Source organism: Camelus bactrianus, chromosome X, assembly GCF_048773025.1.
Source record: "Camelus bactrianus isolate YW-2024 breed Bactrian camel chromosome X, ASM4877302v1, whole genome shotgun sequence".
Lineage (NCBI taxonomy): Eukaryota > Metazoa > Chordata > Mammalia > Artiodactyla > Camelidae > Camelus > Camelus bactrianus.
This window is the reverse complement of record NC_133575.1, coordinates 116,420,420-116,433,560: the sequence shown is the minus strand read 5'-3', so window position 1 is coordinate 116,433,560 and position 13,141 is coordinate 116,420,420. Positions and strand designations below refer to the sequence as shown.

General features: G+C 42.0%; 1 protein-coding gene across 2 annotated transcripts; it reads left to right on the top strand.

The window, feature by feature from the left end:
• Positions 1 to 1,853: 1,853 nt before the first annotated feature.
• Positions 1,854 to 12,420, top strand: LOC141576299 (synaptonemal complex protein 3-like). 2 transcript variants are annotated; one of them, XM_074359146.1, is made up of 9 exons: positions 1,854 to 1,928; positions 2,785 to 2,969; positions 3,153 to 3,219; positions 3,392 to 3,426; positions 4,862 to 4,979; positions 5,849 to 5,948; positions 8,381 to 8,479; positions 10,741 to 10,845; positions 10,975 to 12,420. In XM_074359146.1, the coding sequence occupies exons 2-9, from the start codon at positions 2,840 to 2,842 to the stop codon at positions 11,026 to 11,028; spliced, it is 708 nt and encodes a 235-aa protein (XP_074215247.1). In that variant the 5' UTR covers positions 1,854 to 1,928; positions 2,785 to 2,839; the 3' UTR covers positions 11,029 to 12,420. The 2 variants fall into 2 exon arrangements, with proteins under 2 accessions (XP_074215247.1, XP_074215246.1); XM_074359145.1 differs by lacking the exon at positions 1,854 to 1,928 and having other exon boundaries at positions 2,065 to 2,969.
• Positions 12,421 to 13,141: the final 721 nt, after the last annotated feature.

The following is a 13,141-nucleotide window of genomic DNA, read 5'->3' as shown; positions in this document are numbered from 1 at the left end:
CTCCCGGTAATGTTACAGGAGAAGTAAGTGAACTAGTTTTGAGTCATTATGCATGTTTGGGGTTTAAATGTCACTGTACTAGTCTGCCATACCTAATGCAAGCTGGGTAAAAATAAATTTCATTTATGCACTGCTCTATCCTTATGGATTGCATTCGACTGCATTCGATTGCATCATGGATTAGACAAACAGGGGGTTCATTTATTCCTGTTAACATGCAGTAAGAATAGACGATCCAGGGCTGGTGCTACAGCTCAAGGAACCCCTCCATCCATAAATGTGGCTTTTGTCTCCAAAACCTGTGTTCCTACAGCATTATTCACAATAGATAAAAAGGAAGTACCCTAAGTGTCCATCAGCAGATGAATGGCAAAAAAAAAAAAAAAAGTGGTATATGCCTACAATGGATTATTATTTGCCATTAAAAAGGAAGAGAATTCTGACACATGCTACAATATGGATGAATTTGAAGGCCTTATGTTCAGTAAAATATGCTAGCCACAATAGGATAAATGGCGTATAGATGAGGTACCCAGAGGAATCAAATTCATAGAGATAGAGAGTAAAAAGGTGGTTGCCAGCGTTTGAGAGGAGGAGGGAATGGGGAATAAATGTTTACTGGGCAGAGAGTTTCAGCTGGGAAAGACGAAAAAATTCTAAAGAAGGATGGTGGTGATGGTTGTACAACAAAGAAATTGTACTTCATACCACGGAACTCTACACCTAAGACACGGTTCAAATGGTAAAAAATTGCATTATTTATATCTTATTACAATAAGAAGGCAAAGTCACAAAATTGATACCTGGAATATACGCAATGCTTTTACAAAGCTCTAAGAAAGCCATCCTACCGAACTGAAAAAAGGTCATGACAGCCAGCGAGACCTGTCGTGGAAAAGGAAATTGAAATGGCCAATAAGCATCAAAAGAAAAAAGAGCTCAACCTTATAAGTGACTGGAGAAATGCAAAAGAATACCCCACCCCACCCCCACACACGTAATTTTACACCCACTAAAGTGGCAACCTGAAGTCTGACTGCACCAAGTATTTGGTGAGTCTAGGCAGCCAATGAGCGCTCAGCCAGCCGGTGGAGGAAGGGAGGAAACAGTTTCGCCGTACTCACTAGCCTACGACGACGACCCAGCCGTCCACTCCCTTAAGCTTGCAAAACATGTTGCGCGTGGGCCAGACATTAGAATATCCCCAGCATCACTGCTTTTCGGGGCTCTAAAGCAGAAAGTATCCCGACGTGCAGGAACCAGAAAACGGAGGAGCGAACTGAGGCGTGGTTCCACAACGGTCTAGGATGCGGCGGGGGAAATGAAAGCACTGTGGCTCCAGGTCCTAATACAGATAGCGCTGGTGACACCACGTTGAGTGAAAAGAGCAAGGGGCAGAATACCAGAGAGAATGGGCTGCAATTTAGCGTCACACGCAGACAGCGCCAGAGTAAGCAAGGATGGTGAAGGATGCACACACGTGTCCTTAAAAGACGAAAACCCAAACCTGGAAAACGGAGGTGGGAGGGCTACCCCAGAACGCGCCTGCGGATGGGCTATTCCTCCGCAAGGGGAAGGGGTGAGTGGAGAGGACCCCAGGAGGAGGGTGACTAGGAGTCACCAGGGGGGTGGAGGCTTGAGCACCTGTTCTTGGCTCCCGTGTCCTCTTGTGACTTCCCAGGAAGAAGGCCCGGGAAACGCCCTCTGAACGGAGGTCCTGGAACCCCCGGCGCGGGTCCCCAGCCCGGGCACCTTCCGCGGAGGGCGGTCCGGCCAGGGGGCGGGGGCTCGGGCGAGGCCCCGCCTCCCGCGTGCGCGCTGTGCCGGCCAATCAGCGCCGCTCCCGCCCAGGAGAGGCCGGCCGGCTCTTGAGGGCTGTCGGGAGGCCCTCAGAGGAGCGTCGCGGAGGTCGCGGTGTGGAGGTCGTGGTGCGGCCGGGGGCGGGGGCGGCGGCGGGTGGTGGGATGGAGGGAGCGGCAGAGAGACGGAGGGGCCGCAGGGAGCGGGGACGGAGGGACCGTCAGGGAGGCCTGGAGCAGCAGCGGCGGCGGCGGGGGGGGGGGGTGGGGGTGGAGGCCGGCGGGCCGCACTATGCGACCTGGGCCGGCCGGGCGGCGGGGGGATGGGGCGTCTCCTCAGACGTGAGGGGACCCGGCTGTGGAGCGGGGGCGGCCAGGCTGGCCGGTGAGGTGGCGTCCCCCGGGGCTGCCACAGGACGGGGCGAGGCCCCTGAGGGCGGGGGCGGGTCGGACGGTCCCCACGTCCCGGGAGGGTGCGGGCGGGTGCACAGGGGCCGTCCGCCCGCGGCCCCCGTCCTTCCTGCCCGGTGGCCCGGCGGGTCAGTCCGGGCCCGCGAGGTCGTCCTGGGGCCCACTCGGCGTGTGGGGAAGCCTCCCCCTCCTACCTCCCCGCCCCGACCTGACCGTCCCGGGCCAGGCGCAGACTGGTTTATCCCCCATCCGTCCCGAGGGACCCTTAGTTGGGTCCTGCCCGTGGCCGGGCCTCCCGCCGGGAACCGAGGGCCAGGGGCGGCCTCTGTCCTTCCCTCCGTAGGGGCCAGAATCTGGCGGAGGGGCCCGGCACTCAGATGTCCGCGGGCGCGGGGTGGGTTGTGTGTGGGGCGCAGGCGCCAGCCCTCCGTCCAGCCGCGGAGGAGGGGCTCGCAGTCACCACCTGCTTTGTCCGCTCCTGGTCCAGCCGGAGACACGCGGGCACGCACACTCTGATGTGCGCAGAGGACCCTTGCCGGGCATCGCTCGTTGACCCTGTGCCCGTTTCTTTAAGTTTGTGCTCACAAGGTGCAGGAGAGCTGTCTCTGCCTGGGAAGAGACACTTAGGGATGGCGCCGGCTGAGAGGAAGCGCCTGGGGAGGGCTGCGAAGGCCCCGATAGAGGCTCAGGGTATGGCAGCCTGTGACTTCGGGAGACAAGAGAGAAGAGAGCCGCGTGGGCCAGAGGGTGTTCCGGAAGGTACGTATGGTCCATCGGACACCTTTGCGGATAACAGCGCACCGGGGCTTTCATATGTCTGCTTTAACAGCCCTTGGTGGCACTAAGCCTGAAACTCTCCCCACTGAGGTTATTTCTCCGTGAAAACTGATCAAAATATCATACTTCATTTTAAAAATGTTTTCCATTTTTATTTCAATGCAGGAAACAACCGAGTCATTGATAACTATGGGGAAATAAGTTCTCCAGGAACATTTGAGGAAGATGTGGGGTAATGTGTTTAATACTGTTTTTGCTTGCCCGATAAGATACTTTAAGAAAAGTAAAGGTGGGCTGAGGTAACAAGTATTGTATGCAAGACACTTGGCATGACATATTTCTGTCAAAACAGGCGGGATATTTTAGGTACCCTTAACTAAAAACTTAATGTAATTTCTTTACAGGAATGAATTACAGAATATGTTGGAAAGTTTTGAAGGTACGCTTTAGGAGAGACTGTGGTGAAAATAAGTTGTTTTAAACCTTTATAACATTTGTAATAGGAAGTGTTAATGCCCTGTTCTCAGATTCAAGATTTTCCGTAAGTATTTAGTGGGATTTGGCTTCAGAGATTTCCTTAGTTTCCCTTTCTATTGCGGATGTGGAGAGAATAATGCTTACCCATGGTGAGGTAAGAGCGATGCTTTTATTTTATACATGGGTCCGTTTGATGGACTCTGGGATATTAGAAGAATTCGAATGAAATCATCTCTTTCCCACTTGGTATCTCAGAGTGAGGTATATATCAGTTTTTAATCCGAATTTTTAATTTTCTCACTCTAGCTATTTTCTGGGACTTTACCAGTTCTTTTCCTTGGTGCAGAAGTTTCCCTGAAGACTGTAAAATAAGCCTTTCTTGTTATATTTACATTACCTGTGTAGTGGAGAACTAGAGGCAACTTTGCTAGCATGCTGGCGATGTACAATCAGAACCATAAACTTAAAAGTTTTAGATTGTTCTGTCAGATATCAGATACACTAACTGGGTTATAGAGCGAGACTCTTATTAACAAAGGGTCCGAGTCAGGTGTGAGACCTCTGAATGGATCATTCATACAGGCAAGGTGCTTAAGTGTGAGCTGTCTCATAAATTGATTCTTATTCAAGGTAAACTGGATGTCTAAAATATTTGTGTAATAGTGCAGCCTGTCCTGATCCCTGGAAAGTAACTATTCGTGGTAGAGCCATAGCATACAATCAAATGCTTAGGAAAGCATTTTTAGAAGTATTAAACATTTTACAAATCGCAAAGCTTCTTTTTTAGAATGATATGAGAAAAAGTCCTTTTTTTTTTTTCTCTTTAAAAATGGATATAGAAGGTGTTTCTGAGTAAATTCCTTTTATTTCCTTAAACTCTCCATGGTCTTTGTCTTTAACTCAGATATACTTAAAATCTTCACTGGCTAACTTTGAAAAATAATTTTCTTTCCTTTCCATTTACTTATTTTTTTCTCTTTTGGACACTTTAAAAACAGAATGATACTGTGTGTTTCATGTATTGAGTTCCAACAGTAATCCATCTGAATGGATGTCCTTCGATTTGGAGGATATTTTATAAATGTATTAAAAACTAGCCTTTATAACTGTTTTCTCACAAGAAAACGGAAGACTGTCTTTGAGATCCTTTTTACACATTTTGGAAAATAGTAACTTTTGTTTCTTTGCTCTTTTTCCATGACACATTTTTTTAAAGACGTGCAGTTATAAAAATTTGAATTGAGGTACTAGTAACTGAAAGATTTCACAGAAAGAAAGGAAGGGTAAAAAAATCTTGATTTTTGACATGATACCTTTTTTAAAATGCTAATTGTCTTTCCAGCACTGCTGAATCAGCGTTAAGTGTTAAGAACTGCCTTTATATGTGTTTAATATAGGTGACATTAAAAAGGTTCTTCATGCAAAGAGAAAAAGATTCTTAATGAATACCAATGCTTCTGTCAAAACCATTAACCAGAAAATTGAGCATGTTTGGAAAAGCCAGGAAGAACAAAGGTAACAAACATTGTTGGTTTTTAGAGCCAGAACCTGTGTGTCATTTCTTACTTCCTGTGAGTACAGATCAATTAAAATAATACTGTTAATACTGTTATCCCCTGTGTATTGGAGTCTCTGTTGGAAAATATATGTGGCTTGATTTTTATCTAAGCAAATAATTCCTTTAGTCTTATAACCTCATAAATTAATTGAAAGGAGAGGTATTACTAGAGGTCAACTAAGACAACTATTTTTCTCCTTTCAAATTGTAATTGAGTCTTCTTAGTATTTAAGAAAAATTTGCTTTCCTTCTTGGAGTATGCTAGCTAAATAAAAGACAAATGTCTTGGGATAGTTAGCTGTATTCACTTATGTAGAAAAGGTGAATCTTATATTTAAATAATTTTAAACTTTACCTTTATTGGGGTCACCATTCTTTTGTACAAAATCTTTATTGTGGCAGGGTGGGGGGAAAGTGAAATATTCCCGTTTGGAAAGCTTGTAAGTGGATATGATATCCTCATTGAGTCTATTTACCATGTCACAACCAGTATGTTATTCAGTAAGAGAAAATGGAAAAAAAAAAAAAAACCCTTATAGATAAAGTGCATTTTTTTGGGAAAATTTATAGTGCAATAAATCTTCCTTAGTTTTCAAGCGCTAAGGTGTATGAGATAGCATCCATCTTAGATAGTTCAGGACAAATACTCAAGGAATGAGAGTAAAACATCCATTTTATTTTGCTGTTCCCCATCTGAAGATTTGAGCTGTGGTTACCCCCTTCTCCCTTTATAGTATAATTTATGAGAAATCAATTTTGTTTTGAATGTGTTTACTTTTTGCTTAGTGATATGAAGTATGACATTGCTCATTATTACGTTTTACAGGCAGAAGCTTTATCGCGAATATTCTCAGCAGTTTTTGACTTTGTTTCTGGAGTGGGACATGGGTGTGCAGAAAACCAAAGAAGAAGAGGAAAAACTAGCTGTTAGTATCAGGCTTCACTTCATAATTAATGTACTGTAACCAAGTCTCAAGTCATAATGGAGAGCCTGGCCATGTCTTAGACCCATAGACCTGAGCCAGGGCCCCGTTCCCATTGCTGGCTATGTGGTTGGGCCCCGATCAGAGAAAATCAGAGAAGTACAGGCACACACGACACTCACAGAAGCCCCTAGCTTTACTCCGTCTCTTGGTTGGAATTCTTGCAGGTCCAAGTGACAGAAATTTGCCAGAGTACAGAAGAAGAATTTCCTGGTTTATCCAAAGAAGTCGAGGGGAGTTTAGCTCCAGATATAGCTGGATGGGCTGGGGAAAGGTTGTTCCAGCAGTGTCATCTGGGCTCTGTCTCCATCTCCCTAGTAGGCTTTCTCCATGGGATCTGCAAGAATGTGTCTTGTAATCCTAAATTCGCTATCTGTGTAGTAAACCCCCAGTGGGCTGAGACAATCTTTCTCAGTAGCTTGGCGGGAAATTCCTCCGGAAGACTCTTACTCATCTAGTTTGGATCACTTGCTTATTCCTGAACCAGTCACTGCAGTCAGGGCATGGTTTACTCTCAACGGGCTGACTTGTATCACATTTGGGGGTAAGGATGGTGGAGGAGATGTTGCCTTTTGAGGGCACAGGAGAAGATCTGGAATTGTTTCCTGACAGCGGGTCCGTGTGTGGACTAGGGAAATAGCATTGCCGAACAGCATTACAGTCCAACTTAGATGAGTGCCATAGTGATCACGAATTTAAAGTGAGACTTGTCTGCATGGTTGTGGCTGAGCAGCTGGAGAATTGGATTTTCCAGGGTTAGGATGAGCCAGGCATGTGGACAGAGTGAAAAGGGGGCAAGGTATAAATGCAAGGGTATAGGTATAGTGAGTGACCATGGCTCTAGCTGGGGAGGAGGAATCTGAGGACAGGGGGTGGAGAGAGGGGGCAGTGAAAAGTGCTCAGTGCAGATGTCAGGTCCTGATAGAGTACTGAGCTGTGGTACAAAAGAGAGTGAGCTACAAACATAGGGAGGTAGAGGTTGCACGTTGGGAAAAGTGGGGAAACAGTATAGTACAGTGGTCAGGACCCTGGGCTCTGGAACCCGTGATGTTTGGGGTCCAATTCTGATTCGTCCAGTTACTGGCTGTGGAGCCATGGGCAGATTATGTATCTCTGTGTCTCAGTGTCCTCGCCTATGGAGGGGACATAATAAGGCTACCTACATCATAGGTTTGTTTTGAGGGTAGATGAGTTCCTATGTGATAATTTTTCTTAAAATCTTCCAGAGCAGGACCTGACATATAGTTCCTACATGAGTTTGCTGTTCTTCATATTATATAGATATTGCAGTTGTTGGGGGTGACAGGATCAAGGGAAAGAAGATGTAAGTGAATGGCTAAACTAGGAGAGAGGACAAAATTGTTTTCGGAGGTTAGGTCAAAGAACTCACAGAGTTTTGCATTATGGAAAGGTTCATCTGCGGAAACAGACTCACAGACGTAGGAAACAAACTTATGGTTACGGCGGGGGCGGGGGGAAGGGGTGGGAAGGGATAAATTGGGAGTTCGAGATTTGCAGATACTAACTGCTATATTTAAAATGGATAAACAACAAGTTTCTACTGTGTAGCACAGGGAACTATATTCAGTATCTTGTAGTAGCCTATAATGAAAAAGAATAGGAAAAGGAACATATGTATGTAACTGTATGACTGAAACATTATGCTGTACACCAGAAATTGACACAACACTGTAAGCTAACTGTCCTTCAATTAAAGAAAAAAAAAAAAACAAAAAACAACAACAACAACAACAAAGAAAGAAAGATGAGAAGGCAAAAAACAAAAAAAGAGAAAGGTTTATCTTGTGCGGATATTGAATGACCAAGAATTATTACATGTTTGAATATTGTTAGGAAAGAATTTTTCTTAATTCTTAAATAGGGATAATTGCATAATTTAATTTATTTTTGGTAAGGAGGTGGTTGTAAGGGCCATTTGTGGATTTTGAAACTACCAAGAATTAAGACGCATGTTTTGAACATGGGTAAGAAAGGAAATTTCCTGTGTACAGCATTGTACTCCTACTCCTGGATACGCTACAGCGTGCTCACCACCAAAACCAGTTTCTATCCGTCAGCATATAGTTGATTCCCTTTAATGTTATAAGCCAATTTTACCTCAATAAAAAGTAAATTTAAACAGGAAAGAAAGAAGGAAAGATCCTTCTAAATGACTGATGGATAGTATTATTACATGTGTTTGTATAGTGGTGGTAAACACAAATGTCTAAGCTTTGTTGTAAAAGTTAGCACAGAAAATGTTTAAAAATACCGACTTAAAGAATAATCCTTTTAACTTAGTGTAGAATTATGTTTTGCTAAATATTGAATTAACCACATTTTATCCCAACTTGTTTTTCTTTTTTTACTTGTAGAACTTGTTTCGTGAGCAACAAAAGATTTTTCAACAAGCTAGAATTGTTCAGAGCCAGAGACTGAAAAAAATTAAAAATGTATATGGCCAGCTCTTAAAGGTCTGTTGTATCGGGTTAACCCAATTCATCCTTATAGAGCATAATGTCTACTTTGAAGTAGAAGTTAGATTGTTTCATAATTTATGGGAACAATACCTTGGTTATACGTTTTAAATTCTTAACCATTTTCCATTTGGATTTATTGTTCCTGGTTTACCATGAATGCTAAATTTATTTTTAGGATTTGTTAATAGTTTTGTGATATTATTTAAAATAGGAAATGGTAAATTAAGAATGTTGCCTAGAAATAGACATATTGTGATTAAAATCGATACTTTAATCATAATTTTGTAGTCAACAGTCAGTTTTTTTTTTTTTTCTTTTTTGGAGATCAGGGATAACTGTATCATGGAAAGTAGGAAGTCTGCGATTAGGTTCTCATGTCTTCTACTTCTGTTTGCTTCACTGGTTTATGTAAGATAGGAGGTAGCAATTGTGATTATTGAATATCTCTTTTATTTTCAAATATATTATATGAGTGTTTTATGGCATATTTGCTTTTAGAATGACTCCAGTGGCTAAAAATGGCTTTATATGCAGGCGTATAGTCATAAGCGGTGGCCTGGATGCATAACAGTGTGAAAAAGCCAGAGGAGGGCCAAAAGTTTGTGAACTGAGGATCACCTACTGTCCCCTTCTCACATGAGCAGACTGTCTTCCCGACATCGTCCTCTGCTTCATACAGAGGAACTTACGTACTTATTTGCACTTACTTAGGAGGCAGTGGAATCCCGGATATGCCCCTTCTTTTTTTTTTGATGGGATGTTCCATTTAGTCATCTCGCTCAAATACATGTTAATACGTCACTCTTCTAAACCAATTGAGATGGTTTAGGTAAACTAGCAAAAAAGGCTTTTAAAACAGATACTCTTTAAAGAACTTTAGAATCATATATCTACAAAGGAGTTATTTTAAAGACATATCTAAGTAGACAAGATGTTGCTCTAATGCTCCCTGAGAACCATTTACTGATTGGTGTGCAGATCTGATAAAGTACCCAAGAAGATTGCTTCTAAAGGTTATTACTAAAGGCCAGCACTTATGGTAGTAACTTTAGTGTTGTCTTTGGCTCCTCCAAGTCCCTTGTCCTTCCCACCCAGCAATTACTAGGCCCTACAATTTTCACCTCTGCAACTGTACTTTAATTTCTTTCTTTGAATTCCCGCTGCTGCTGCCCTGGTTCAGGACCTCACCATTACTTGCTTGTACTATTACACTGTTTCCTGATTTCTGTCTTCTCCAATCCATCCTTCGCAGTCCTGCAACATGACCTTCCAACAGGTATCCCTTCCCCCCTGAAAACCAGTCATTAGCTTCCCAGTTTAAATCCTTAGATAGTCAGCGTGTCCCCCATAACAAGACTCCTCTCTTTGTAGTTCCATACTTACATTCTTTCTTTCCTCCCACCCCTCCAGAGTAGTTGCTTTCTCTGCACTAAGTCACCATTACCTCCTGGCTTTGCTTATGCTCCTGCCCTAGATTACGTTTAATTCCCTCTTTCCGTTACCTAGTGAAATCTTGTTCTTTCGTCAGTTAAATCAGAATCAATCATATTTTCCACTGCATGGCCACGGCAAGATGTGCTTCCTTAATTGTTGTAATGTTTTTGTGTTATTTTTTATTCACATGTTTTTAATTATCACTGGAATGAGGAAGAGATCCTGTATTCGTTTTTTAATTCCTCCACAGCACTTAACAGAGTACTTTTCATATATGATGCACCAGATCCCTATTTGTTGAATGAACAGTAAAGATTTAGAACATAGGTGTGTTTTTTGTAACTTAATGAGGTCATATTACAGATCATTTTTTCTTTCCAATGGAACCATGTTACGTTGATTATTAGCCAGTATGAGTGCATTGTTACCTCGTGTTTAGAAAGCTTATGAGAGAGTTTTCAAATTATGGCATTTCATGATATGCAAATGGCAGTCTCCTCCTCCTCCCCCTCCCCCTCCTTCTTTTCTTTTCTCCACCTTGAAATGTTAAATGTTCATTGACCCATTGTTTGAGCAAAGCGTACTACTGTCGTACCTTGTACCTCTACGATACTAATAATATTTGACACAAATACGACATCTAAAAGATTTCTCAAGTGGGTATTTTGATCTTCATGTATTTGTTATAATGTTTTTACTTGGAATAAATAATGAGTATCCTCTGAGTATTAGGACTTGTTACTTTTGAAATTTAATGGTACGTGTTTAGAACGTGAGATGAAAAGTGGTGCTTCATCACTGAACTAGGCTTTTTGTTTTAGAGTATGGAGGAGTTAGAGAAGGATCATGAACATCTTCTTACTGATGAGCAAAGCAAAGTTAGACAAGAGATGGCCAAGCTGCAAAACAAAATTATGCTGGAAGCTGTAAGTAGTGTATACTTGATATTAAGGACTATGGAGGGATGTGAGCATTCGGGTGTTTTGTTTGCCAAAGTATATGTCACAGTTACCTAAATAACATGCAAGTGTTTAATATTTCCTTTCCTGAAACAGCAGCAGCAAGAGCTGGCAATGGTTCGGAAGTCTCTTCAATCCCTGTTATTCTGATGACTTTGAAGAAAGAATTTGAACCTAAAGTTAGTTATATGATACAAGTGTAACATTAGCTACATCAAATACAAGTGTAACATTAGCTACATCAAACCACGTTGCCGTGGCTTAAAATTTTCTAGTTGAAGTCAGTACATCTTGTTTATCATTTGCTTGTTAAGTGAGTGTAAGCATCCTTTTCTGTTAACCACCAAATGAATCCTAAGCAGTTACGTGGGTGGCGGCAATTCCACAGGTACATGTATCCAGCTTTCAACCCTGTGGTAGCAGTGGAGTTGTTTTCTCCCTAACACTGTCAATTAACTTTTAGGTTTTGGCCCCAGCAATTCTGTTATCAACCCCAAAAGATAGAAAGCACAAGTGTAGAATGTTACGGTGTTCTTCCTTAAGGAAAAAGAAAAATAAAGGCAAGAAAATCTATTTTATCTGTGCCCGCCCCCACCATGTCTTTACTCACTGGTTTACAGAGCCAATTCCAGGGGGAAAATGATTTGAAAGGAAAATCTACTCTATTGCCTTATAGAAATTATTAAAGGCATCTGAGATTCTGTTTTTGAATAAAGTGGACTGCTAAAAATCTTTAAGAGAGCAGACCTAGATATGTAAGTGTCCGTGCTGAGACATGGGTTTGTGAATGTGTCATTTCCACAAAGACATCACAATGTCATTTACTTGGCGTTGGTCCACTATTAAATGACACCTGCCCTTAGCATGGATCAAAAGTCTTTCATTAATATATACACACTCTTAATTACCTGTGGTTTATGTATTTCACACCTGTCTTAAAGATGCATTACCTAGAGTGCTTTGTGTTCAAGGTTAATATTCATTGACTATGTGGAACATTGGTTTTGTTTTCATCTAAAAACTTGAATAATTAATTATTGTACCTTTCCTCATGTAACGGGCATTTTAGAAAAATCTATGACAATGTTCAAAATCTTCATTTGGGAACATTTGATTTAATGAATATGGAATTGTTTCAGAATATATTTGGAATAAGTCAGTTAACTGTATTCTTATTCTGAGTTACTGAAATTGTTTTCAATGTGTTATTTTATTTTAAAGCTACTTGGAGGAGAGGAGTGAATCTCTCTCTCTCTCTCTCTCTCTCTCTCTCTCTCTCTCTCTCTCTCTCTCTTTTAATGTGTTTTTAATGTACTTAGTGATTGAACGGCTGACGCTTATTTTATTCTGTCACCACTTCAAAGGGTTAAACGTGTACTTGAAGTAACTTGTGGCTGATAGTTGAAAAACAAGATTTTTCTTTTTTAATAACCATTTTGTTAGGAGACAGATTTTCTTACATGTGTACTGTGTTTATGTTAACGTTTTATCTTTTAATGGTAATGTTTAACGTCCACTTTTTTGTAACAATAAAGTTTAAATTCAGAATATCAAAGAACAGGCCCCCTAAGTCAAGTGCAAGATTCATTTTTCTCCTGAGCTGGTCAGATGCATTTTCACTAAATACAGATTACCGAAAGTCCCATGTAACCCTTTAAAACTCTAATTGGTAGAGTATAGCTCCTATTTCCTTTTGTTCCACAGTAGCTAAACACCTTCTTTGAAAAATGACTAATATCAAGGAAGTCATTTCTTCTAATATCGCTTGACTTGACAGTTGTAGTATTATAAGCCATTCAGTCATGCAGTGTCACGACCTCACATTTCAGTTTGTAGCAGTCAAAGAAGGCATCACGCTCAATAGGGCTAACATCCGTCCTGTCCTGAACGCTTATGTAATCCGTCAGCAGCGAAACCATGAGTGTCTGATGAGGAATTCTCAGAGACACAGAGATTGCTCTTCTGACTACAGTGGTTCCCTTTCTTATCCTCAGGGTTGAAAATTTTCTTGGTCATGTTTCTAATTAATGTGCAGATTATCGTACTTTCACTCTGATCGTACCCTAAATGTGTGAACCTAAATGTTGACGGTTACTGGGGGCTTTATAACTGAGGGAGATGCAACAGAATGCAGGACTTTTGTTTCACATTCACGTATGGCCCCACTTGATGGTATTGTGGCCTCCTGCCAAGGGGGAGTTCCCTCACACATAGGTTCCCCTAATGCTTCTCCTCTTCTCCGTGGGCTACTAGTCAGTCACTA

Coding starts and splice junctions, on each gene's coding strand:
- LOC141576299 (XM_074359145.1), top strand. CDS start 2,588: ATGTCCGCGGGCGCGGGGTGGGTTGTGTGTGGGGCGCAGGCGCCAGCC. Junction 5,949..8,380: donor AAGAAGAGGAAAAACTAGCT/GTTAGTATCAGG, acceptor TTTTACTTGTAG/AACTTGTTTCGTGAGCAACA. Junction 8,480..10,740: donor TATATGGCCAGCTCTTAAAG/GTCTGTTGTATC, acceptor TTTTTGTTTTAG/AGTATGGAGGAGTTAGAGAA.